This window comes from Salvelinus sp. IW2-2015, unplaced genomic scaffold, assembly GCF_002910315.2.
Source record: "Salvelinus sp. IW2-2015 unplaced genomic scaffold, ASM291031v2 Un_scaffold1051, whole genome shotgun sequence".
Classification (NCBI taxonomy): Eukaryota; Metazoa; Chordata; class Actinopteri; order Salmoniformes; family Salmonidae; genus Salvelinus; species Salvelinus sp. IW2-2015.
The window spans coordinates 206402-234137 of record NW_019942705.1 but is presented as its reverse complement, the minus strand read 5'-3'; the positions used below and the strand labels follow the sequence as shown (position 1 = coordinate 234137).

General features: G+C 42.7%; 1 protein-coding gene across 1 annotated transcript in view; it reads right to left on the bottom strand.

The window, feature by feature from the left end:
• Positions 1 to 27736, bottom strand: part of LOC112069570 (ubiquitin carboxyl-terminal hydrolase 43) — a 103942-nt gene that overhangs the window by 15156 nt on the left and 61050 nt on the right. The window contains exons 8-11 of the mRNA XM_024136905.2: positions 19243 to 19354; positions 12933 to 13036; positions 9326 to 9403; positions 8987 to 9116 (exon numbers count right to left, since the gene is read on the bottom strand). Of these exons, the coding sequence (XP_023992673.1) occupies positions 8987 to 9116; positions 9326 to 9403; positions 12933 to 13036; positions 19243 to 19354 (424 nt within the window). The remainder of the gene's footprint in view (positions 1 to 8986; positions 9117 to 9325; positions 9404 to 12932; positions 13037 to 19242; positions 19355 to 27736) is intronic.

The window sequence follows — 27736 nt, the reverse complement described above, 5'->3', positions numbered from 1 at the left end:
TAGAATAAACATTTTTAGCAATAAGTATAATATAGAAAAACCAATTATAGTCCAATATTACACATGTATCAGAGAAAGGGGGATTAGGGGAAGTGTGAAATGTGCAGTTATTAGCAGAGTAATAAGGGAACTGGTAGCAGCATGGGAGTGTGTGCGTGTGCGTCTGTGTGCGTTACCCCGCACCGTAACCGATACGGTTGTGGTGTGTGGTGTGTGTGTGTGTGTGTGGTTGAGTTAAGCGGCGAGTGTAAGGAAGCGCAGTTTTGGCGGGTCCATGTTTCGGAGGATGCATGACTCGACCTTCGCCTCCCTACACCGTTGGGGAGTTTCAGCGATGAGACAAGATCGAAATTGGGGAGAAAATGGTAAAATAGAATAAAACTGCTTGAGCCTCTGGTGGTCAGACCTTATGCTTGATAGCGTCTACGGACGGTAAGGGAGTGACAGCTCAGTCTGGGGGTGTTGGATCCTTGACGATGCTCGGATCTTCCTCAAGGCACTTTCAAGTAGATTTCCTAATATGGGTGCGGAACACGGCCCTTCAGACCACCACGAACAGACCAACTATCTAAATGTGGGACACGTTAAACCAGTGGCAGAAGTTTTGTAAACCTTCTGACCACCCCTGAAAGTCCGATAACCATGATAATATAATATGGAAAGCACAATTTAATAGTGCCAATAATTTCACACATATCAGAGAAAGGAGGGTTACGTGGCCAAGTGGTATGTGCCACACTTTGCTCGTTTAAAACTTGACTGCTGAAAATGCAAAAATACTTCTGGGACCGTATTAACCAGTGACTAATAAAATAAGAACAAAATATTGTTTTGATGATTTTTTTTCTTTTAAGTGTTTAAACCACCCCTGAAGAGGGCTGTTAAACAGATGGATAGCGCCCCATCAGAATGACAGAGAGAACAGCCAAACCATCCCATTATTAATCCTGCTATAATAAGGAAACGTTTAGTCAATCTCATAATGATACGCCTATATGATTTCAACAACGCCATGCGTATTATTTATTAACTGATTAATTTACTTAGTTTGTTTCTGACATAGGAAAGTCAAACATTTTCAACTCGTAGCAACATCATCGTAGAAATAAGAAATACCTTGCACATCTTTTGCAATATTTACAGTATTTTTCAGGACTGGTAGTGTTTCAATCCTTTCAGAACGAGTCGTTCACGATGTTTCTCCTGACTTACATAATGCCCTTCACCACCTATTTTTTGTTCTCCCTCTTTCACAAGAATCAGCTGTGTTTTGTTTATCCTGGAATCTGGCCGCACTCACAGGAATTCAATTTAGACGGGGAGACGAAATCAATTTCATCTTTCTGCAAAAGCATCCCAGAACATTGAATCCCAGCAGGTCTCTGGAGTAATATAAAACACCATCTTTTTTCTTTCTCTTCTCAAATCTCGATTTTTTTCAAGATGCTAATCAAACAGGCATAAGGACCGGTGATTATTTTGGCATTATTGGGTGTTTCACATCGAAAGTAACCCTGTAAACTTTGAACTAGACAAAATATATTTCTTTATGATTGTGTTCCTGGAATACCTCCCAAACTAGAACAGTTCCAGTAAACAGCATCTCCTGTATATCTCGCAGAATGAGGCGAAACCAACAACCAAATCTTAATGATGATTCATTAGGAAAGACCCACCCTTTCCTAGCATCCTCCAAGTTTGGTGCAGGCCCCAAGCTATCAAAAGATTCAGAGGCTTTGCCAGGAAAAATGTGGTTTGAACTATTGACCTCCAATGTATTGATTTGAATGCTTGACTGCTCATCTTTCTCTATGGTGGCAGTATTCAAATGGACCATTAGAAGTTGGTTTATTGCTCTATTTTCTGTCTAAGTCATACAACTTTTAGTAATCTCAAGCCAATTAAATCAAATAATTATTTGTCACATTGCCGAATACAACAGGTGTAATGCTTATTTACAAACCTTAACCAACAATGCCAGTTTTAAGAAAAATAAGTTTACGTAAAAAATAGAGCAGCCAGTAAAATAACATTACAAGGCTGTATTACAGGGGGCCTCGGTACAGAGTCAAATGTGTGGCACAGTTAGTCGCAGTAATTGAGGTAATATGTACATGTAGGTAGATTTAAAGTACTATGCATAGATATAAACAGAAGTAAATAAACAGAGAGTGCAGCACGTAAAAGGGGAGGGACAATGCAAATAGTCTGGGTAGCCATTTGATTAGCTGTTCAGGAGTCTTATGGCTTGGGTAGAAGCTGTTAAGAAGCCTTTTGGACCTAGACTGCTATTATTACTGTTATGACCGTAACAAACAGTGCAATTCAAAGGATGTTATTGCTGGGGGATGTTCCTTTACAATATCATTATTCAACCTCCACATCAGATATAGGGCACTTTTTACTGACTACAAACCTTGATCTGTCCTGTGCAGACCAGGATTCAAATTATGATTCAAAGAACTGTGCTATCCATCACCATATGCAAGTCCACCAAGACCAGTGGGATCCCTGATATACTGTACACTCATAGTTGTACATTACTCTAGTTCCATGCCATATGATTTCATTCATAATCAAATTTTTCACCTGTGGTCGTCTTTCAGAATGCCAGAGTGCTGTTAAGATCTGTGTGGTGGGAATCAGCGTCCTACAGCTACTCTCCCCCCAGGATGGACGCCGCTCTACCACCCAGCAGTGAACAGGTGAGACAGACAGCCTCTGCAGGCCACATACTGTAGCTAGCTAAGCGTCTGCAGGTAGGTAAGAAGGTAGAAGGAAGAAGTAAAAGTAAGAAGGTAAGGCCGTGAACAGCGGGTCATCAAGCTAAAGTGAAGCAGTAGAGGTGTTCAAGCAAGTCTTCTAAGCATTTCAAGAGTAATGGTTCAAAACCAGAGTTTCTTCCCTCTATATTTTGTATTGGTAGTTCTTTACTAAGAGGCAGCCCATACGGTGTAGTGGATTAAGGTAATGCCATTCTTTACAGCAAGTGAAATATGCACCATTTTGTAAGGTTATTTTTTCAGGAGAGGGTGTCTAATGGTTTTACGAACTGTGACAATTGCCATTTTAAGGGCACTTTATCAAGGCAGAATTCCTCCATTTGCTTAGAAATGTCCCATTCATCCATTTGAATGGTTGCTGGGGGCGTGGTACTTTTGAGTGCATGTGTGCACAGTATTCAGAATTTCTATTTGATGATGTGCTACAAGACCTAATGTATTGATATTTCAGTAATACTACAAATTGCTGCACGAGTGCCCCTCAAAGGTTTAATGTGATTTTTTTTTAACCTTCAACAACACCATCAGTAAAAGCATTTAGCATTTCAATCAATAGCTTCCCTTACTTTGGAAAATAAGTGATAGGAAGAAAATTCTTTGTCTAGCATATGTTTTCTGCTATCCACTACGCTCCTTTGACCAGTATAGATGCATTTATTCTGTTGCTATTTTGTGGGTGCCATAGCCAGCCTTCATCACGGCAGGGCTGTGTAGAGTCTAATAGTAAGCTGTGATGGTGGTAAATGAAAGCAGCTATAGCCTGTGGAGAGATACATTACTGTCTCTACAGATCTGAAATCTCCGGGGCTCATACTGAGAGCGACCCCATAGCCATGAAGATCACTGTGTAAATGAAATTCTGTTTTGAAGTGTTCGCTTGAAGAGTTCAGCTGGCTTGATTGACTCTCAGCCCAGAATATAATGTAGTTTACCTAGGGACCCCAGAGCACAAGATTTATACAAACAGTCACATAGACATTGTGATAGTGAACTTACTATTCTACTCTCTGCCAGAAAACTGTAGACAATCTTGCCAATGCTCTGAGAGATATTTCTGAATTCAAATACTGTATAATTGGAGTCGTTTTGAGATTGGAGGCCATCGAGGCCATTATACAAGCACAACTGTCACAGAAGACTTGAGTCAAGAAAACACGCTTCATTGATAGTAAGAGACTGAAAATAAATTGTTTCTCTGTATTGTCCATTCCACCCTCTTCTACTCGCTCATGAATAAAAACTAGCGTTAAGGAAATCCCCAATTAATCTGTCACAAATTGTTTAAAATCCCACCTACAGGCCGTCCCGGGTGGCGCAGTGGTCTAGGGCACTGCATCGCAGCGCTAGCTGCGCCACCAGCGACTCTGGTTTGCGCCCCAGGCTCTGTCGCAGCCGACCGCGACCGGGAGTCCGTGGGGTGACGCACAATTGGCCTAGCGTCGTCCGGGTTAGGCAGTGTTTGGCCTGTAGGGATATCCTTGTCTAATCGCGCACCAGCAACTCTGTGCGCGGGCGCAGTGCGAGCTACCAAGGGAGCCGGGTGCACGGTGTTTCCTCCGACACATTGGTGCGGCTGGCTTCCGGGTTGGAGGCGCGCTGTGTTAAGAAAGCAGTGCGGCTTGGTTGGGTTGTGTTTCGGAGGACGCATGGCTTTCGACCTTCGTCTCCCCAGCCCGTACGGGGATGTAGCGATGAGACAAGATAGTATTACTAGCAATGATACACGACAATTGGGAAAAAGGGGGTCAAATATTAAAAAATACTAAGTCCTATTTATAACTGACCCAATTAGTGGAGCTGGTATTCTGGTGGGGCTCTATCACACCAAGAATAGCCTGATTCATTGCTTCAGCTGTTTAAGTTTGTTAAGGCACATAAAACTCTATTTTTACATTGAAATCAATCTGATTCATAACATGCTTGAGAAGGAAAGGGAAAGTACCCCAACATGATGAATTCAATGCTGTCCAGGTTTCAAGGGCCTACAGTAACGTTAACACAGACTCTGAATGAAAAGCTAATGTTTTTAACTACTTTGTTGACCTGACGAAAGACCAATCGATCAAAAGATCATCATTTATTGTGCGTCTGATTAAATCACCATTGGAAGCATACCAGAGTTGCGGGCATTCCTTTTTTTTCTTCAACTACTTCTTACCATCGATTGTGCTTTAAACACATGTTGTGTGTGATAGTTTGTGGATATTCTGTTTATTCAGCCTCTGAAAAACGCACTTCTGAAAGCACTATCTAGAAATCCATGATCTGCTACTTTTTTGAATCCCAGCATGTGGCGGATCTTTAATTGTAAGGTCATGCTGACACCTAGTGGCTGTACAGAGTCTATAAAGACATGCTGCTGCACAAGCCCTCTCTGAAAAGGTCTCGATGCCGCATTTCCAATGAGGATTTACCCTCGGTGTTTTACCCAAAAGGCTCAACTTTTTCTGTTTCCATCTTCGTGGGCTGGCACTATGTCTCCACGGCCATGGCTCTGCTCTGACTTGACGCCATGCAAAGCCCTGGTACTTTTCAGCTGGCATTTACATGATGGCTAATTCTTAACTTTAACACCTTCTCACAAAACTACAGTATTCTTGAATGATCAGAGCTTGATGATTCTGCTCGCCATAAGTATTTAGTGCCACACTCCTAATGTAAACACAATACGCTAGAGTTTACATCAGGGGTTCCCAAACTGGTTTGGCCCGCAACCCCATTTTGATATATTTTTTTGAACACCATTGTAATAAAAAAAAAAAAGTGATGAATCAACAGCCAATGTTTACTTATTTAATTGGGGCTATGACAATCTATTACAAATCAGTCTGATAAATACTTTTTTGACGAAGTTAATTATTCTATGATCTTCTGTACAGAAAATAACAATCATTGATGATGTTCTTTTTTCCCTGATTTAGTGCTGATCTTGTCCACTCTGTTCTAATAAGGCTTGTGGCATTGTAGAGAACAGACACACATGTGGTTCCTGAAAGTCTTTCTTTCAGTGATGGGGCCATAATATTTTGTATGTTAAACCGTTCAAAGGATAGAGCACATTTGTAGGAAGAAAACAGAAACTGACTGTTGATTACAAACCACATCTAGCGGGCTACCGGAGGTTACTGCATAACCCAGTTCTATGAACCAAGCATGATTTTTTTTATAGACTTCCTCTTGTGACCCCATTTTCAAATCTGGGACCCCACATGGGGTTGCGACCCCTAGTTTTGGGAAACTCTGCCCTACATTAACATAAAACACTGGTGGGGAGGTAAGACCAATGGAAAAGCGACCATAACAAAAATGTACATACCACCTGAATAATAGGTGGACAGTGTCGCGAAGGGGATTATGCTGAAGTTTTACCTCGCTAATCTGATGACCATTGACCCCTTTGTTCCCAGAGCTCTTAATCTCTGTGGCTCAGGAGACCGCCCCATGTGAAGCTCATCATGAGTGGGAACACAGAATCAAAGACTGGTCAGTCAATCTCATGACAGTCTATAGACTTTCTAGCCCTGAATTATTGTAGACAACTGTAATCATAAAACAGTATGTATGCTTGCTGCACATGCCCTTATTTTTATTAATGGCTGGCAGCCTCTTTCTCTCTCTGTGTGCATGTTCCCTATCTGTCTGTCTGTCTGCGTGCTGCGTGCGTGCGTGTGTGGTCGGTCTCCTGCAGCCTGTTTGGGACATCCAGGAGGAAGTGGAAGGATGCTGAGAGTGTGAAGGCCAGCATCAGCAGCACTCCAGCAGCACAGTGTACCTGGACGAGTTGCTTTCAGCTCTACACTAAAGAGGAACAGGTACATCAATCTCCTCCTACAGCAGCAACAACCACTGCTGAGTACAATCTGTTGTCTCACTATAGATTACAAGGGTGTCAAACTCATCCACGGAGGGCCTTGTGTCTGCTGGTTTATGTTTTTTCCTTTCAATTAAGCCCTAGACAACCAAGTGAGTTGAGTCCCTTACTAATTAGTGACCTGTAATTCATCAATCAAGTTTAAGGAGCAGCGTAAACCCGCAGACACTCGGCCCTCCGTGGAATGAGTTTGACATGTGTCATAGAACCTTATGTACCGAACCCACTGACTGAATGACTGACGAGGAGCAAGGAAATCCTTCCTACCTGTAATTTTCATATAATACTGTATTTTTGTTTTATAGGAGACTGCTTCTAGTTTGAAACAGTCCTTTAAGGGAAATTCATCAAAATGTGTAACGGCTGTCGTCTTCCTCGACGAGGAGAGGCGAGAAGGATCAGACCAATATGCGAGAGTGATTTGCGTTCATGATGATTATTATAACGAAACAATCCAGAACACTTACAAATACAAAAACAACAAACGTGACAAAACCGAAAACAGTCCCGTGTGGCACGAACACTAACACGACATACAACCACACCACAAACACACACGTGAACCCGCGCTGCCTAAGTATGATTCTCAATCAGGACAACGATTTACAGCTGGCCTCTGATTGAGAATCATCACGGCCGAACACAAACAACCCGACATAGAAAAATAACACATAGACAACCCACCCCCACTCACGCCCTGACCAACTAAATACATACAAGAAAAAGGAAAAACAGGTCAAACGTGACATAACCCCCCCCCTTAAAGGTGCGAACTCCGGGCGCACCAGCATAAAGTCTAGGGGAGGGGTCTGGGTGGGCGTCTGTCCACGGTGGCGGCTCTGCGCTGGTCGTGGTCCCCACCCCACCATAGTCAAACCCGCTTCCTTGGCCTCCTCCCAATGGCCACCCTCCCAATCAACCCACTAGATAAGGGGCAGCACCGGACTGAGGGCAACACCGGACTGAGGGCAACACCGGACTGAGGGGCAACACCGACTGAGGGGCAACACCGGACTGAGGGCGATCCTGGCTGGCTGGCTCTGGCGGATCTGTACGCTCTGCGACCTGCTGGCTGCGTCCTGGCTGGACGGCTCTGGCGGTCCTGGCTGGACGGCTCTGGCTGGTCCTGGCTGGACGCCTGCGATCTGCTGACGCTCTGGCTGGAGTCTGGCTGGACGGCTCTGCGATCCTGGCTGGACGGCTCTGGATCCTGCTGGAGCCGCTCTGCGCTGATCGACCTGTCTGGCAAGGCTCTAGCGGCTCCTGTCTGGCGGAAGCTCTAGCGTCCTGTCTGCGACGGCTCTAGCGGCTCCTGTCTGGCGGACGGCTCTAGCGGTCTGCTCTCTGGCGGACGGCTCTGAAGGCTCAGGACAGACGGGCTTTGAAGACTCAGTACAGACGGGCGGCTTTGAAGGCTCGGGACAGACAGACAGCTGGCAGGCAGGCAGCTCAGACAGCGCTGGGCAGGCAGACAGTTCAGACAGCGCTGGGCAGGCAGACAGTTCAGACAGCGCTGGGCAGGCAGGCAGCTCAGACACTGGCTGCGCTGGAGAAGAGGATAGGCTCTGACAGGGCGTGAGTGGGGGTGGGTTGTCTATGTGTTATTTTTCTATGTCGGGTTGTTTGTGTTCGGCCGGGTATGATTCTCAATCAGAGGCAGCTGTAAATCGTTGTCCCTGATTGAGAATCATACTTAGGCAGCCGGGGTTCACGTGTGTGTTTGTGTGTGGTTGTATSTCGTGTTAGTGTTCGTGCCACACGGGACTGTTTTCGGTTTTGTCACGTTTGTTGTTTTTGTATTTGTAAGTGTTCTGGATTGTTTCGTTATAATAAATCATCATGAACGCAAATCACTCCGCATATTGGTCTGATCCTTCTCGCCTCTCCTCGTCCGAGGAAGACGACAGCCGTTACACATTTGGATGAATTTCCCTTAAAGGACTGTTTCAAACTAGAAGCAGTCTCCCCTATAAACAAAAATACAGTATATAATGAAAATTACAGGTAGGAAGGATTTCCTTGCTCCTCGTCAGTCATTCAGTCAGTGGGTTCGGTACATAAGGTTCTATGACACATGTCAAACTCATTCCACGGAGGGCCGAGTGTCTGCGGGTTTACGCTGCTCCCTTAAACTTGATTGATGAATTAAGGTCACTAATTAGTAAGGGACTCAACTCACTTGGTTGTCTAGGGCTTAATTGAAAGGAAAAAACATAAACCAGCAGACACAAGGCCCTCCGTGGAATGAGTTTGACACCCTTGTAATCTATAGTGAGACAACAGATTGTACTCAGCAGTGGTTGTTGCCTGCCTGTAGGAGGAGATGATGTACCTGTTCCTCTTTAGTGTAGAGCTGAAAGCACTCGTCCAGGGTACAACTGTGCTGCTGGACGTGCTGCTGATGCTGGCCTCTCACACTCTCAGCATCCTTCACCACTTCCTCCTGGATGTTCCCAAACAGGCTGCAGGAGACCGACCACACACGCACGCACGCACGCACGCAAACAGACAGACAGACAGAGTAGGGAACATGCACACAGAGAGAGAAAGAGGCTGCCAGCCATTAATAAAATAAGGCATGTGCAGCAGCATACATACTGTTTTATGATTACAGTTGGTCTACAATAATTCAGGGCTAGAAAGTTATAGACTGTCACTGAGATTGACTGACCAGTCTTTGATTCTGTGTTCCCACTCGATGATGAGCTTCACATGGGGCGGTCCTCCTGAGCCACAGAGATTAAGAGCTCTGGGAACAAAGGGGTCAAAGGTCATCAGATTAGCGAGGTAAAACTTCAGCATAATCCCCTTCGCACACTGTCCACCTATTATTCAGGTGGTATGTACATTTTGTTATGGTGCTTTTCCATTGAGTCTTACCCTCCCCACCAGTGTTTTATGTTAATGTAGGGCAGAGTTTCCCAAACTAGGGGTCGCAACCCCATGTGGGGTCCCCAGATTTGAAAATGGGGTCACAAGAGGAAGTCTATAAAAAAATCATGCTTGGTTCATAGAACTGGGGTTATGTCAGTAACCTCCGGTAGCCGCTAGATGTGGTTGTAATCAACAGTCAGGTTTCTGTTTTCTTCCTACAAATGTGGCTCTATCCTTTGAACGGTTTAAGATACAAAATATTATGACCCCATCACTGAAAGATAAGACTYTCAGGAACACATGTGTGTCTGTTTCCCTCTACAATGCCCACAAGCSTTATTAGAACAGAGTGGACAAGATCAGGCACTAAATCAGGGAAAAAGAACATCATCAATGATTGTTATTTTCTGTACAGAAGATCATAGAAAATAATTACTGTCAAAAGTATTATCAGACTGATTTGTAATAGATTGTCATAGCCCCAATTAAATAAGTAAACATTGGCTGTTGATTTCATCACTTTTTTTTTTTTTACAATGGTGTTCAAAAAATATATCAAAATGGGGTTGCGGGCCAAACCAGTTTGGGAACCCCTGATGTAAACTCTAGCGTTATTGTGTTTCCATTAGGAGTGTGGCACTAAATACTTATGGCGAGCAGAATCATCAAGCTCTGCATCATTCAAGAATACTGTAGTTTTGTGAGAAGGTGTTAAAGTTAAGAATTAGCCATCATGTAAATGCCAGCTGAAAAGTACCCAGGGCTTTGCCATGGCTCCAAGTCAGAGCAGAGCCATGGCCTCGTGAGACATAGGTGCCAGCCCACGAAGATGGAAACAGAAAAGTCTGAGCCTTTTGGGTAAAACACCAGGGTAAATCCTCATTGGAAATGCGGCATCGAGACCTTTTCAGAGAGGGCCTTTGTGCAGCAGCATGTCTTTATAGACTCTGTACAGCCACTAGGTGTCAGCATGACCTTACAATTAAAGATCCACCACATGCTGGGATTCAAAAAAAGTAGCAGATCATGGATTTCTAGATAGTGCTTTCAGAAGTGMGTTTTCAGAGGMTGAATAWACAGAATATCCACAAACKATTCACACAACAACATRKGTTTAAAGCACAATCGATGGTAAGAAAGTAGTTGAAGAAAAAAGGAATGCCYGCAACTCTGGTATGCTCCMATGGKGATTTAATCAGACGCACAATAAAGATGAYCTTTTGATCCGAGTTGGATCTTCGTCAGGTCAACAAAGTAGTTAAACATTAGCTTTTCATTCAGAGTCTGTGTTAACGTTACTGTAGGCCCCTTGAAACCTGGACAGCATTGAATATCATCATGTTGGGGGTCCTTTCCCTTTCCTTTCCTAAAGCATGTTATGARTCAGATTGATTTCATGTAAAAGTAGAGTTTTATGTGCCTTAACAAACCYTAACAGCTGAAGCAATGAATSAGGCTATTCTTGGTGTGATAGAGCCCCACCAGAAACCCAGCTCCACTAATTGGGTCAGTTATAAATAGGACTTAGTATTTTTAAATTTGACCCCCTTTTCTCCCCAATTGTCGTGGTATCCACTTGCTAGTAATTACTATCTTGTCTCATCGCTACAACTCCCGTACGGGCTCGGGAGAGACGAAGGTCGAAAGCCATGCGTCCTCCGAAACACAAYCCAACCAAGCCGCACTGCTTCTTAACACAGCGCGCCTCCAACCCGGAAGCCAGCCGCACCAATGTGTCGGAGGAAACACCGTGCACCCGGCTCCCTTGGTTAGCTCGCACTGCGCCCGGCCCGCCACAGGAGTTGCTGGTGCGCGATTAGACAAGGATATCCCTACAGGCCAAACACTCCCTAACCCGGACGACGCTAGGCCAATTGTGCGTCACCCCACGGACCTCCCGGTCGCGGTCGGCTGCGACAGAGCCTGGGCGCAAACCCAGAGTCGCTGGTGGCGCAGCTAGCGCTGCGATGCAGTGCCCTAGACCACTGCGCCACCCGGGAGGCCTCTGTAGGTGGGATTTTAAACAATTTGTGACAGATTAATTGGGGATTTTCCTTAACGCTAGTTATTCATGAGCAGTAGAAGAGGTGGAATGGGGACAATACAGAGAAACAATTTATTTTTCAGTCTCTACTACAATGAAGCGTGTTTTCTTGACTCAAATCGTCTGTGACAGTTGTGCTTTTATAATGGCATCGAGAGATCCATCCAATCTCAAAACGACTCAATTATACAGTATTTGAATTCAGAAATATCTCTCAGAGCAGCTGGCAAGATTGTCTACAGTTTTCTTGGCAGAGAGTAGAATAGTAAGTTCACTATCACAATGTCTATGACTGTTTGTATAAATCTTGTGCTCTGGGGGTCCCTCAGGTAAACTACATTATATTCTGGGCTGAGAGTCAATCAAAGCCAGCTGAACTCTTCAAGCGAACACTTCAAACAGAATTTCATTACACAGTGATCTTCATGGCTATGGGGTGCCTCTCAGTATGAGCCCCGGAGATTTCAGATCTGTAGAGACAGTACATGTATCTCTCCACAGGCTATAGCTGCTTTCATTTACCACCATCACAGCTACTATTATGACTCTACACAGCCCTGCCCGTGATGAAGGCTGGCTATGGACACCCACAAAATAGCAACAGAATAAATGCATCTATACTGGTCAAAGGAGCGCAGTGGCATAGCAGACAAACTATATGCTAGACAAAGAATTTTCCTTCCTATCACTTTATTTTCCAAAGTAAGGGAAAGCTATTGATTGAAATGCTAAATGCTTTTACTGATGGTGTTGTTGAAGGTTAAAAAAAAATCACATAAACCTTTGAGGGGCACTCGTGCAGCAATTTAGTAGTATTACTGAAATATCAATACATTAATGGGTCTTGTAGCACCATCATCAAATAGAAATTCTGAATACTGTGCACACATGCACTTCAAAAGYACCACGCCCCCCAGCAACCATTCAAATGGATGAATGGACATTTCTAAGCAACTGGAGGAATTCTGCCTTGATAAAGTGCCCTTTAAAATGGCAATTAGCTTCCACAGTTCGTAAACCATTAGACACCCTCTCCTGAAAAATAACCTTACAAAATGGCTGCATATTTCACTGCTGTAAGAAATGGGCATTACCTAATCCACTACACCGTATAGGCTGCCTCTCAGTAAAGAACTACCAATACTAAATATAGAGGGAAGAAACTCTGGTTTTGACACATTACTCTTGAAATGCTTAGAAGACTTGCTTGAACACCTCTACTGCTTCACTTTAGCTTGATGACCCGCCTGTTCACGGCCTTACCTTCTTACCTTCTTACTTCTTACCTTCTACCTTCTTACCTTACCTGCAGACGCTTAGCTAGCTACAGTATGTGGCCTGCAGAGGCTGTCTGTCTCACCTGTTCACTGCTGGGTGGTAGAGCGGCCGTCCATCCTGGGGGGAGAGGTAGCTGTAGGACGCTGATCCTCCCACCACACAGATCTTAAACAGCACTCTGGCATTCTGAAAGACGACCACAGGTGAAAAATTATGATTATTGAATGAATCAATATTGGCATGGAACTAGAGTAATGTACAACTATGAGTGTACAGTATAATCAGGGATCCCACTGGTCTTGGTGGACTTGCATATGGTGATGGATAGCACAGTTCTTTGAATCATAATTTGAATCCTGTCTGCACAGGACAGATCAAGGTTTGTAGTCAGTAAAAAGTGCCCTATCATCTGATGTGGAGGTTGAATAATGATTTGTAAAGGCAACATCCCCCAGCAATAACATCCTTTGAATTGGCACTGTTTGTTACGGTCATAACAGTAATAATAGCAAGTCTAGGTCCAAAAGGCTTCTTAACAGCTTCTACCCCAAGCCATAAGACTCCTGAACAGCTAATCAAATGGCTACCCAGACTATTTGCATTGTCCCTCCCCCCTTTTACGTTGCTGCTACTCTCTGTTTATTTACTCTCTGTTTATATCTATGCATAGTTACTTTAAATCTACCTACATGTACATATTACCTCAATTACCTCGACTAACCTGTGCCCCCACACATTGACTCTGTACCGGTACCCCCTGTATATAGCCTTGCTAATGTTATTTTACTGCTGCTCTATTTTTTACGTAACACTTATTTTTCTTAAAACTGCATTGTTGGTTAAGGTCTTGTAAATAAGCATTACACCTGTTGTATTCGGCACATGTGACAAATAACATTTGATTTGATTTAATTGGCTTGAGATTACTAAAAAGTTGTATGACTTAGACAGAAAAATAGAGAAAATAACCAACTTCTAATGGGTCCATTTGAAATACTGCCACCATAGAGAAGATGAGCAGTCAAGCATTCAAATCAATACATTGGAGAGTYAATAGTTCCAAACCACATTTTTCCTGGCCAAAGCCTCTGAATCTTTTTGATAGGCTTGGGGCCCTGCACCAAACTTGGAGGATGCTAGGAAAGGGTGGGTCTTTCCTAATGAATCATCATTAAGATTTGTGTTGGTTTTCGCCTCATCTCTGCGAGATATACAGGAGAGACTGTTTACTGAGAACTGTTCTAGTTTGGGAGGTACTACCAGGAACACAATCAATAAAAATATATTTTGTCTAGTTCCAAAGTTTCACAGGTTAATTTCGATGTGAAACACCCAATAATGCCAAAGATAATCACCCTCCTTATGCCTGTTTTGATTGCATCTGAAAAATCGAGATGAGAAGAGAAGAAAAAATGTGTTTATATTACTCAGAGACCTGCTGGGATTCGATGTTCTGGAGTGCTTTGCAGAAAATGAAATTGATTTCCTCTCCTTCAAATGAATTCCTGTGAGTTGCTGGCCAGATTCCAGGATAAACAACAACACTGATTCTTRTGAAGAGGAGAGAACCAAAAATAGGTGGTGAAGGCATTATGTAAGTAGGAGAACACTGAACCGACTCGTTCTGAAAGGATTGAAACACTACAGTCCTGAAAATACTGTAAATATTGCAAAGATGTGCAAGGTATTTCCTATTTCTACGATGGATGTTGCTACGAGTGTGAAAATGTTGACTTTCCATGTCAGAAACAAACTAAAGTAAATGAATCAGTTAATAACATAATAGCATGGCTTTGAAATTCATTAGGCGTAAATCATATGAGATTGACTAAACGTTTCCATTATTATAGCAGGATAATAATGGGATGGTTGCTGTTTCTCCAGTCATCCTGATGGGGGCAGCTCCCATCTGTCTAACAGCCCTCTCAGGGTTTGTTTAACACTTAAAAGAAAAAAAATCACTCAAAAACAATATTTTGTTATTATTTTCATTAGTCCACTGTTAATACAGTCCCAGAATATTTTGCATTTCAGCAGTCAAGTTTTAAAGAAGCAAAGTGTGGCACATCACCACTTGGCACACTAATCCCCCCTTTCTCTGATACATGTGTAAATATTGGACTATAAATTGTGCTTTCCTATATTATATTATCATGGTTATTCTGACTTTCAGGGGTGGTCAGAAGGTTTACAAACTCATGCCACCTGTTTAACTGTCCCACATTTTCAGATATTGTACTGTTGCTGGTGGTCTGAAGGGCCGTGTTCCCACCCATATAGGACATCTACTTGAAACGGTGCCTGAGGAAGTCCAGCAGCATCGTCAAGGATCCCACACACCCCAGACATGAGCTGTTCACTCCCTTACCGTCCGTCAGACGGTATCAAAGCATAAGGTCTGACACCAAGAGGCTCAGAGACAGTTTCTATTTTTTACCCATTTTTCTCCCCAATTTCGATCTTGTCTCATCGCTGAAACTCCCCAACGGGCTAGGGAGGCGAAGGTCGAGTCATGCATCCTCCGAAACATGACCCGCCAAACTGCGCTTCTTAACACTCGCCCGCTTAACCTCACACACACACACACACACACACACACACACACACGCACACGCACACGCACACACATCCCAATTGCTGCAACCAGATTCTTATTTACTATTGCTAATACTGCACAATTTCAACACTTCCCCCCTAATCCCCCCTTTCTCTGATACATGTGTAAATATTGGACTATAAATTGTGCTTTCCTATATTATACTTATGCTAAAATGTTTATTCTATTTTCCTGAGCCAATTACTTTTTGTTCTTATTGTTATCTTTTATTATTTCTTATTGTTGTTGTATTGTTGAGAAGGAACCTTCAAGTAAGCATTTTATTGGACGCTGTACACCATGTGTATCCTGTACATATGACTAATAAAACTTAAGGGAATGGGAAAATGGATGTCCTTAAATGGATGTCCTTAAATGGATGTCCTTAAATGAATTGTCAAAAGGGGGATCCACTACTCCTCTTGATGCATTTGGATTGTGTCACGTTCTGACCTTTATTTCCTTTGTTTTGTCTTTATTTAGTATGGTCAGGGCGTGAGTTGGGGTGGGCAGTCTGTGTGTTTTTCTATATTGGGATTTCTGTGTTTGGCCTGATATGGTTCTCAATCAGAGGCAGCTGTCAATCGTTGTCCCTGATTGGGAACCATATTTAGGTAGCCTATTTTCTGTTGGGTTTTGTGGGTGTTTGTTTCCGTGTCAGTGTTTGTCGCCACACGGTACTGTTTCGTTTGATCATCGTTTATTGTTTTTGTTCCTGTGTTCAGTTTTGGATTTATATTAAAGACATGAACACTTACCACGCTGCGCTTTGGTCCGATCCTTCTACCACCACAGACGATCGTTACAGATTGACATTATATTATGAACAAAATTGAAACGATGAAAAAAGACAAATCTTTGCAAAGGTATACAGAATGACAATACTAATGAGGAATTATATGTAGAAAGATGCTATGGGACTGTACATTAGGATGCCGTGTGGGCATACAGCTCGACACCGACCTGTCATGGGATAACCTAGAATAAAGATAGTAGATCTAAATTCTAGGATGTCGGGGGAATAACCAGACCTCATAAAGGAATCTGTGAGGCCTGCAGTTTGTCTAAATACTCTAAGAGAGTCTTGAAGAGGCTTTTTCTATATTTGTGCTCAACCTGAGATAGCGAACACAGAACACATTAAGTGCTCTTATGACTGCTCCAACTGAAATGCCACAATGGTTTAAAATGGAAGAAGAATGGATTTCCCATTGGGTCATACTGTCCTCTATAAATGCACGTGTAAAGCAGCATTGCCCTCTGGCAGCTTTCCATGCCGTCTCTGAGATGTTTTTTGTGAACGCCTTCACTGAGAATACCTCAACCTTCCCAAAGTCTTCAAAGTGAATTACCTGTCAAAAGCTTGAAACGAAAGATGACAAAAGTGGACCTGAAATTAGTTTTCCTCTCATCTAGTACTTAGCCACTTTGTTTAAGCCCTGTATTCTGCTTAGCATGATAGACTTGTGTCTACATGCAAAGACCACCCATGCCACACACAGATACAGTATATACCCGCGTGTGTGTGTGCATCTGCAGACTGCAGTCTAAGAATGTGTAAAAAGCACTGGTGTGTGTGTGTGAAGCAGAAAGAGGCTCAGCTCAGGTGTGTGTGACAGGTGTGTGTGTATGTGCGTGTGTGACAGATGTGTGAGAAGGTATGAGTAAGTGAGAGGGAAAATAAACAAATAAGCATCTAGGTTTGGTCCGGCTCTGAGTAAYGTCATACCCTGTCAGAATGACTGCTGGGTAGATAGGAAGAAAAACACAGCTAAAACTCAACACCACGCAACACTACACCTCTGAGCTTCTACCTGTCTCAGCCAGAACACTGCATGAGGCAAGAGGAGACCAAACAATACTGGATTAGACACGAGAGTTGTTATAGTAGCACATGCATTCCAAGAGAAAATCATTGCTTTCAGTTTCTTTCAGTCTTAAATCTATCTGGGTTAATTACTGCTTGTGTTAAGAGAACATTATGATTTGGTAGATAGCAACACTATTTACACGTGAGAATAATGTTCTAATGCTTTCCCATTACAATCTAAGCACTGRCRGATTTCTGCTTAATCCCTCACATATTACCATAACATCATCTGTCTGTGACTGTGTAACATGGTCTGTCTCTGTGTGACAAATATCCCTTCTCCATTCCACATTTACAAATCTMCTCATCTCCCGTATTGCATCTTCAATTAAATCTCATCAGTTCCCCATCCTCACAGAGTGTGTCACTGTGAGGACATCATGTAGTGTCATGAATTACAGCTGTGAGTCTGAGCCACAGCCTGCTCAAGGAGGGGTGCTGTTATTCTCTAATTATACACAGTCACCAGCACCATGTCATCTGAATGGTTAGCGTAGCATACGTAGCATGTCACCCTGTCTGCTCTAGTGAGCAGCTCCATGCTGACTGAGATGTCAGGCAACGGAGAGGCAACATCAGGATCCAATGAGGCAGACTGACTGGCTTACTGCCACTCTGCTGCTATTGGACTCCATTGCTGTGGTCTAAAATTAGATGGGGGTAGAAAATCCACTTTTGAAAGTAAGTGATTGCTGCCATAAAACGCAGGTTGACRCGTATCTGTCCATTCAAGCTCTAGAGAATTGTATTTTTTTGGCAAGATATCCATTTGGAGTGTCTCTCTCTTGGCTGAGGTAGGCTCCTTACACTGATTTTGTAAGCTAGGCTTTAATTAAATAGCCAACTGGAGGTTTAAAAAAGGACAGGATAAATCCAATACAGAGAATTACTGAGAGTTTAACACTCTCACTCTTCCTTCATGGCATCTCTGTCTCCATCTCTCTTCACAGAATGCTAACCTATCTTGTTTTYTTCTCCCTAAAACATCAGGAGTCTTTAGCAAACCGACAGACAGACATACATGCAGTCTGGTGGCCATGCAGCCGTCTAACAGTCAGACACTAACTGGAAAGCTGTTTGGCGACATGATTAACATCATGTTATGCTGCGCTGAACCGCAATCAGAGGTCACACAGCTGGGCGCATCTAAGCAGACTGTTTTGTTTGCATTTGTAGCATTACATGTTTGTCCAATGTTCTGCGGTTGCCCCAACAAAAGGTGGAGACAGTGCAAACAAGCCACTTGGTTTGGATCTTCCAGCAAGACAATAACCCCAAGCACACATCAAAATCCACAAAGAAATTAATTGGCCACAAAATCAATATTTTGTAATGAAACCCATTGAAAACTAGTGGTTTGAATTCAAGAGGGCAGTCCATAAGCGCAGACAAAGGTTATTAAAGATCCAAATGAATTATGTATGGAGAAATGGTCTAATATCCCTCCTAATGTGTTCTCCAACTCATAAAAGGCTCAGTGCCGTTATCCTCGCAAGGTGAGGAATTGAAAGGTATTGAAAACAGGGGTGTCAATAATTTTGACACCTAACTTTTTGATAAAAAATATTTTACTTGTTAGACAAAATATATATATTTTTAAGAGCAATTGTATTAGTATAAAATAATATAATAAAAAAATGTAGCATACAATATAGCTCAGTATTTGAATTATTTATTTTATACAGTAATTTTTTAAATCTTTATCAAGGGGGTCAATAATTTAGAACCTGACTGTATATGCACATACCGTAATGTAGTTTTGGTTAGGTGTTTTTTTATACTCAAGAGGTAGCCCATACTGTACTAGAAGACAAGACATAGAGAGATATGACAGGCAGAAAACACACTAGCCCAGGGTTAAAGGTTAGCGTTGGAGAGTCGCTGAGCCATTAGCTGTGTGTCAGCTATGGTCTTCCAGTGTTGTACCTGGGCCTGTGCTCCGTTGATCATCAGGTAGTAGAGCTTGCTGAGGATGCTCTGCTGCAGCTGGTCCCAGGAGATGGAGCGGTCCTCCCTCATCAGGAACGGAGGTCCAAACCTGAGGAGCAGATGGGAACACATGATGACCATTCAGTCAGAAGAGATAGGATCTTAGACAGTTATCAATGGGATACCTGAAGTGAACTGATCAAAAAACGTAATTTCATTGATGAGCATGTCTGTGGTCAACTAACATTTCATTGACCCAAATGACTGTTTAATCAATGTACAGTGAGTGAAGGAGTAGAGTAGAGTACACATCCTACATTCACTTCTCACACTGTCATATAGGCAGAACCACACTAGCCCTGCTTAGGTTGCTGGTTTCTTACTAGTCTTCAGGCCCCCTTCACCTATTGTCACGGATGACGCTCCACCTATATAATCACCATTATACCAGAGCTCTCATTACAGTGTATCTATATGAGACACACAGAGATAATTATACATTATAACAACAGCACAGGTATGGCCCTGCATCAGAGCTGGATCACATGATGCCTTCATTAAACGGCACCTCAGATTGAGGCCATGTCTCTGTCATAAACTCCTCATCTTTAACTGGGAGAGGCTGAGGCTTACACACATAATTGAGAGATAACACCCCGGTGAGGATTCGTCACAGGGTTAATCAAGTTTAATCTCAATGATCTATCAAATTAAGATTAAATGTTTTCCTCAGTGTACGTCGATCTGGCAGGTAACACGACCCAGAGCTGAATATTTTGTGAATATTTCGCAAATATTTCTCTGGCCTTCACTACAAAATTTTGCTTGATTAGGTCTATGTGAAAGTGCACTCATCTGAGTCTTAAAGTAAAATATTGATTCTGTTTTAATTCAATACTCATCATAGTTTCATGAAGGGTTGTCCCATTAACTCATGGAAACCATGTAGATACTCAAGGTACATTAAGTTATCGCAAACACTGTTCAACATTGTTACCATTAATGTCATTGTCCTCCATTCAACATACTGTACTTTCCACCAATTGTTGTGTAATTGCAGACCCACATTCCATGGTCACTATGAGCAACAGCTGAAACAACCAGGAAATAAAGAGAGACAGCACAAAAAAAGCCTTCATTTTCTGTGCTTTGAGGTGTTTGTTCCTTTATTTCCAGGACTTGGTATGCTGTTCAGATCATCGGCCCATAGGCTTGTCAAGCCATCTCTCTATGGCAGGCCCTGGTACACAGTACTACCCCTCTCTCTTCACCTGAGAATGATGCAAGATTGGAAGTATGTTAAATTGGCTTACAGACGTGTCCATGTTCATCCCACAATAATCCCCACACAGTCTGTGGTGCCTCCAAGGCACCGTTTTAGCAGTAGCCTTGTAAAGTCTTGAGCTACTACAGCAGTCTTGTGAGTTGTCTCTGAAGCACCGTTGTGCTTTATTTTTCTTAGTGTACACAGAGAAGACAGCAAGGAACAGATTGTCCACTGGGCTGCTGGTGGGCATCACTCAGACTGATGGATTTAAGATGTGAGTGTTGATCGTCAGATGATCGCTCTGATAGTTTTGTGTGGGATCATCCATCTAGAACAAAGGCAGCTGTGAGGACTAGTGCATGGCCAAGCCTGCCAACGTCATAACCAAGGCAGCAGAATGGAGTGTAGCTGGGGTAGTGGTGCGATAACAATCCAAAGACATACTACAGAAATACACAGAATTAGCTCCATTGAGACAGACTTTTTCAGAGGACACTTTCACAAATATTTTCTGAAGAAATGAATCGTCATGATAACTAACACCTGACTAACTAAGAGTATCCCACACAGCTTTAAGAGGGTGCATAAATTATAAAGACTACACAGGTCAAAATGGAATGATTTGGGTTCATCTCAGGGCAAGAACCTAAAACAGACCCCAACCAGCTAGCACATAATGTTCTGAGAACGATATGTTTCTTAAGAGCATGGTGAGAGCCAGGATGTTCTTTGGTTATTTTGTATACAACCTTCTGTCACGCCCTGACCTTGGAGAGCATTTTTATTTCTCTATTTGGTTAGGTCGGGGTGTGATTAGGGTGGGCATTCTAGTGTTTCTATTTCTTTGTTGGCCGGGTATGGTTCCCAATCAGAGGCAGCTGTCTATCGTTGTCTCTGATTGGGGATCATACTTAGTCAGCCTTTTTCCACCTTTAGTTTGTGGGATCTTGTTTTTGTGTAGTGCCTGTGAGCATTCCAGTCGTTAGGTCTCGTTAGCTGTTTATTGTTTTTGTTGGTGAGTTTCATTTAAATAAACATGTGGAACTCTATGCACACTGCGCCTTGGTCCGCTCATTTCAACAAACGTGACAGAAGATCCTACCACCAAAGGACCAAGCGGCGTGGCCAGGAGAAGCAGGGATCCTGGGCCCGGGAGAAAAGGGAGTGGAGGACATCATGGACATGGGAGGAGGTTATGGCAGGGGACAAGACTCTGCCATGGAAGCAGGCGGAGGCAGCGAAGGAGGATCAACGACGACTCCGGTGTTYGCAACCACGACGCAGGCACGAGAGGCAGCCCCCAAATTCTTTGGGGGGGAGGCACACAGAGTGGTTGGCAGAGCCAGGTTTCAGACCAGAGCCAACTCCCTGCACTCGCTTTAAGGAGCGTGTGACCGTTCAGGCACCATGTTATGCGGTGATACGCACTGTGTCTCCAGTGTGCATTCACAGCCTGGTGCGCTCGGTGCCAGCTCCCCGCACGTGCCGGCTCAGCGCTCCTGGTCTCCAGTACACCTCCTCGGACCAGGATATCCTGCGCTGGCTCTATGCACTGTGTTTCCAGTGCGCCTTCACAGCCCAGTGCGTCCTGTGCCAGCGCCCCGCACTTGCCGGGCTAAAGTGAGCATCCAGCCAGGACGGGTTGTGCCAGCTCTACGCTCCAGACCTCCAGTGCGCCCCCACGGCCCAGTATATAATGTGCCAGCTCCACGCACCCGGCCTCCAGTGCGTCTCTCCAGCCTGGTACGCCCTGTGGCTGCTCCACGCACCGGCTTCCAGTGCATCTCTCCAGCCTGGTACGCCCTGTGCCTGCTCCACGCACCAGGCCTCCAGTGCGCCTCCGTAGTCCGGGATCCCCCTGTGAGGGTTCCCAGTCCGGAGCCTCCAGCGACGATCTACGGTCCGGAGCCTCTGGCGACGATCCACGGTCCGGTTCCACGGAAGCGGAGGGATCAGCGAGCGGAGCGGGGTCTACGTCCCGAACCGGAGCCACCACCGAGGCTAGATGCCCACCCGGACCCTCCCCCATAGAGTCAGGTTTTGCGGCCGGAGTCCGCACCTTTGGGGGGGGTACTGTCATGCCCTGACCTTAGAGAGCCTTTTTATTTCTCTATTTGGTTAGGTCGGGATGTGATTAGGGTGGGCATTCTAGTTTTTCTATTTCTTTGTTGGCCGGGTATGGTTCCCAATCAGACTATCGTTGTCTCTGATTGGGGATCATACTTAGGCAGCCTTTTTCCACCTTTAGTTTGTGAGATCTTGTTTGTGTGTAGTTGCGTTCTGCACTGCATGTAGCTTCACGTTCGGTTGTAGTTTATTGTTTTTTTCGTGTTCATTAAATAAAATGATGTACGCTTACCACGCTGCACCTTAGTCTGATTCTTCCGTCAACGAACGTGACACCTTCCCACAACTTTCTGGGAACGGTACAGGATTGTTGCTTGGCTTTGGAACAATCTCAGCACATTTAAGGAACCTGACAAAACCGTATTTTCTTGGTATTTCTTGGTATTTCATTACTTAAACAGAAAGTTTCCTAAAACTTCAAACATGTTAACATTTCATTTCAATTTTGGTAATGTTCTACTGTAGGAACATTGTCCAACTGGTTTAAAATTGGGAATATTCTCAAATAGTTCAGAGAACGTTAAAAAACAAAGTACTTCAGCATAATGTTTCACCATGGTTCTATCTAAAGTCATGTTCTCTAATTGTTCCAAGAATGTTAAGAAACAATGTTCTTCTGTGGGAATTGCAGTACTTTAGCATAACGTTTCCTACAGGTTTCATCATGGTTCTATTTAAAGTCATGTTCTCATTTTTCAGAGGGAGGGTTACGAAAACTTTCCATAAAAACCACAAGAAGACTTTAGTAACGTTCAGAGAACTTTCTAAGAACGTTATTTAAAAACATATACATTCTGTTCTCAGCATTAACAAAACTCTATCCTCTATCTTGTTAAGTATGTTCAGGTGCGTTGGCCGCGCCCACTAATTGGCCTGATCATAATGAGTGCTTGTTTCATATGAAATGGGGTATGTTTGAATAGACTAAAATTAAAAGCTTTTATTTTGTATGCGTAAAAAAACATGGCATGTTAGCTCAATCCTGGTGGCGCAGTGGACTAATTCCATGGAAAGAGAAAAGAAGATTAYATACTGAACAAAAATATAAACGCAACATGTTTCATGAGCTGAAATAAAAATCACAGAATTTTTGCATACGGACAAAAAGCTTATTTCTCTCAAATTTTGTGAACACGTTTATTTACATCCCTGTTAGTGAACATTTCTCCTTTTCTAAAATAATCCATTCACCTGACAGGTGTGGCATATCAAGAAGCTGATTAAACAACATGATCATTACACAGCTGCACCTTGTGCTGGGGACAATTAAAGGCCACTCTAAAATGCACAATTATGTCACACAACACAATGCCACAGATGTCTCAAGCTTTGAGGGAGTGTGCAATTAGCATGCTGACTGCAGGTATGTACACCAGAGTTTTTGCCAGAGAATTGAATGTTAATTTCTCTACCATAAGATGCCTCCAACGTCGTTTTAGAGAATTTGACAGTATGTCCAACCAGCCTCACAACCGCAGACCACGTGTAACCACGCCAGACCAGGACCTCCACATCCAGCTTCTTCACCTGTGGGATTGTCTGAGAACAGCCACCCGGACAGCTGATAAAACTGAGGAGTATTTCTAAAAGTTTGAAAGGAAGTTATTCAAAAACCTCAAAATAACATATAATTTCTGTTCTCAGAGCGTTAATAAAACCTCTCAGGAAAACTTTCAAGGAACCAGAGTAAAACATTCTCAGAACCTCCCTGCAACCTAAAAATAAACGTTCCCAGAACAGGCGAAATGTTCCCTTCTGTTCTCAGAACGTTGAAAAAACATTCCTTTTTACCAGTCACAAAACGTATGGCTTTGTTCCCACAACCGTTGTGAAACCAAAAACATACGTTCACTAACCCACAACTTCCAAGGAACCACATTTTCTAGCTGTGCAGTCTTTGGAATAAATTGCAAAAATAATGCAGAGCTCATATCTCTTAATAATAATTTCACGCTTATGGCAGAGTCAGATTTATTTTCATCTGTCAGACCAAAACAAATGAGAAAGTTATTTGATCCAAAAAACATCTGACACTTGTGATAAGATCATCCAATGGAGACTATGAAATGTGTCAGAATTCCCACTGATCCGCATCGCATCTCTCTCCTCAACAGGCAGTTTGTCTGCATGGAAATAAGACTCAGCATCAATATGGGTCACATTATGATTTGTTTGTCCTGTTACACACTGTGCATAATGATGGGATCACTAGGAAAGAAACATCTAAGCAAATGCAAAATACATAAAATCAATATGGGTGAGGTGGCCTGCTACAAACAGGACTGGATGTCAGACTATAACTAGCAGTCTGGCTTTGAACGTTCTCAGCTAGGAACTCACATCTAAAGCATGCCGTGTCCAGAGATGATACAGATTAGACAGCAAGCTCTTAGCTCTTTTACTAGGTTATATGGAATTGTTTTAAGAAGGTCATACCAAGGATAATTTAGCTATTTGATTTAGAATTTTATTTGGTCTTACTGCTATTAGCACATACAAACGCTTTGAATAACAGATTCCCTACTTGGAACAACAGATAGTGCCCCAAAAAATTCCAAAGGAAGTTTGTTCAGAAATGTCTGCCCTACATATTTGATAGGTATTTAACCCCTTATTTTGGTACTAAACAGTCTCCATATATACTGTAATTCCATATTCTTTTTCCAACTGGTACCGGGAGACCTTCAGACCACTCTTGTTGTGGGCAACTGACACGTACGTGAGAGTCTCAGCTTTTGAAAGAGGGGTCATATTAGTGTGTAGACCACCAAATTGCTCGGACGCTACAGACAGAAGTTGGCAAATCGGCTGTACTGACTTCAGATGACTTCCAAGACACGTGTAGAGCAAAGCGGACAACACCATCGTGTTCGTGAAAGTCTCATGCTTTATTCGGACTCTACAGATGATTTTGTGAGAAGACCGATTTTCGCTCTAGAGCTGTTACCTTTCACTGCAGATGCAGAAGTGCGACACCAGCGGATGCAGTGGATTGAGACGTATCCAATGCAAAATGACTGATATCTCTAGTTTAAACTCATTTTTTATTATACTAATTAGATTCATCAAGAAGGTCTTGGAGTTGACGGTTAAACAAAGCAATGACACTGAAATGGAAATTTCACACTGTGCTGGTTAGAGGAATGTACCTGCAAAACCTATTTCCTGTAGGACAATAAGAGAAAGACAAAGAGTGCAATCCACATGTCATTTTCTCTGCACACAAATATCTTCATCCTTCACCTGATGASACAGAGACACGTCTGAGCCCACTTGGGCACACACTAGTTGAATCAACATTGTTTCAAGGTAATTTTTCAACGTGTTGTGACGTGGAATAAACATGAAAATACATTGGATTTAAAAAAAGTAATCAACCAGTACTGTTTTCATCTCATTTMAACCAGCGTTAAACATTGAAATTAGGGTAAGACTTTAACTTAAATACATTGACTTAACTTGACTAACAGGTGCTTACATCAATCTAAATTCAACATAATCAGCAGAACTATGTATACGTTAAAATTGCGTTGAAACTTCTAGTTTTTTTCTTCCTATATTGAAATTATGTTGAATTTTAGATTTTATTAGACATATTTTATTTTGTTTCAATATCAGTGAGATCAAGTCCACCATCCAGATGCCTACCTCTATGTACCCTGCTAAGCTTGGGAAACAAGCTGTGTGTGTTTCAGCTGAGCTATCATGTCAACACATTTAGACATTGATCAGCTTCCATACTCCTTTGTGTAGACTACCTAAATAACATTAGCCCTGTGAATAGGATTCCAAATTCATGATAATAATAAAACACTTTTACCTTTGGATATTGTTTTGTATATGAAGGATAAAAAAAAAAAAATGTTATTAAAATGTTGGATTCACGTCTTCATCTCAATCAAAATTCTATGTTGAAGAATATGACTAAGTCAGCCCACATATACAAGTAAGAGTCAATGTTCAGGCACGAATTGTTGAACTGTGGCTTCACATTTTATTTCAATATACCTCTTTATTTAGGTCGATAACATGACGTTGAAACAATGACGTTGATTCAAACATACCATTTTACTATCAACATTGAAACAAGGTCAAATAAAATATGTCTAATCAAACATGAAAGTCAACATAATTTCAACCACCCAAGTGTACAAAACATTAGGAACACCTTCCCAATATTGAGTTGCACATCCTTTTGTCTCCAGAACAGCCTCAATTCGTCAGAGCATAGACTCTACAAGGTGTAGAAAGCGTTCCACGGGGATGCTGGCCCATGTTGACTCCAATGCTTCCCACAGTTGGATGGACCATTCTTGATACAAACGGGAAACTGTTTAGCGTGAAAAACCCAGCAGCATTGAAGTTCTTGAATCACTCAAACCAGTACACCTGGCACCTACTACCATACCCCGTTCAAAGACAATAAAATATTTTGTCTTGCCACATACACAATCCATGTCTCAATTGTCTCAAGGCTTAAAAATCCTTCTTTAACCTGTCTCCTCCCCTTCATTTACACGGATTGAATTTGATTTAACAGGTGACATCAATAAGGGATCATAGCTTTCACCTGGATTCACCTGGTCAGTCTATAGCCCTATTTGCACGGGACTAGTATTACTATAGAATGTTGGTTATGTAATAATTACCCCAGCATGTCCCTTTTTCTAGTGGACGATTCTGACCGGATTAGTTTTACCAAACTGCCCCTGTAATACTTTTTTTCCTCATTCACAATTGACCATTATGACAGAAGCCTGGAGGCTCTTCTAGGCATGTCTTGGGGTAGCCTAATATTGGCCTAATGAATGGCCTTCAGTTCAGAGAAAGTCAAAATAATAATGCATACGTATTTGGCAATTTATCAATTAATTTGCACAATATCGTCCACTTCATCTTTTAAAAGAGAAGTATTGGCGCTAGGAAAGTTGATATATGAAAAAACAGATCATTCATCTGTAGGTTACGTGTATAGCACATTGTTTTAAGCATCAATTTCAACCTATTAGACAAGCTATTTAAAGGAAAAATCCACCCAAAACCATTCATTCTTTTAATTTACAGTGTTAATTAACACTATGTGAGAATAATATTTTT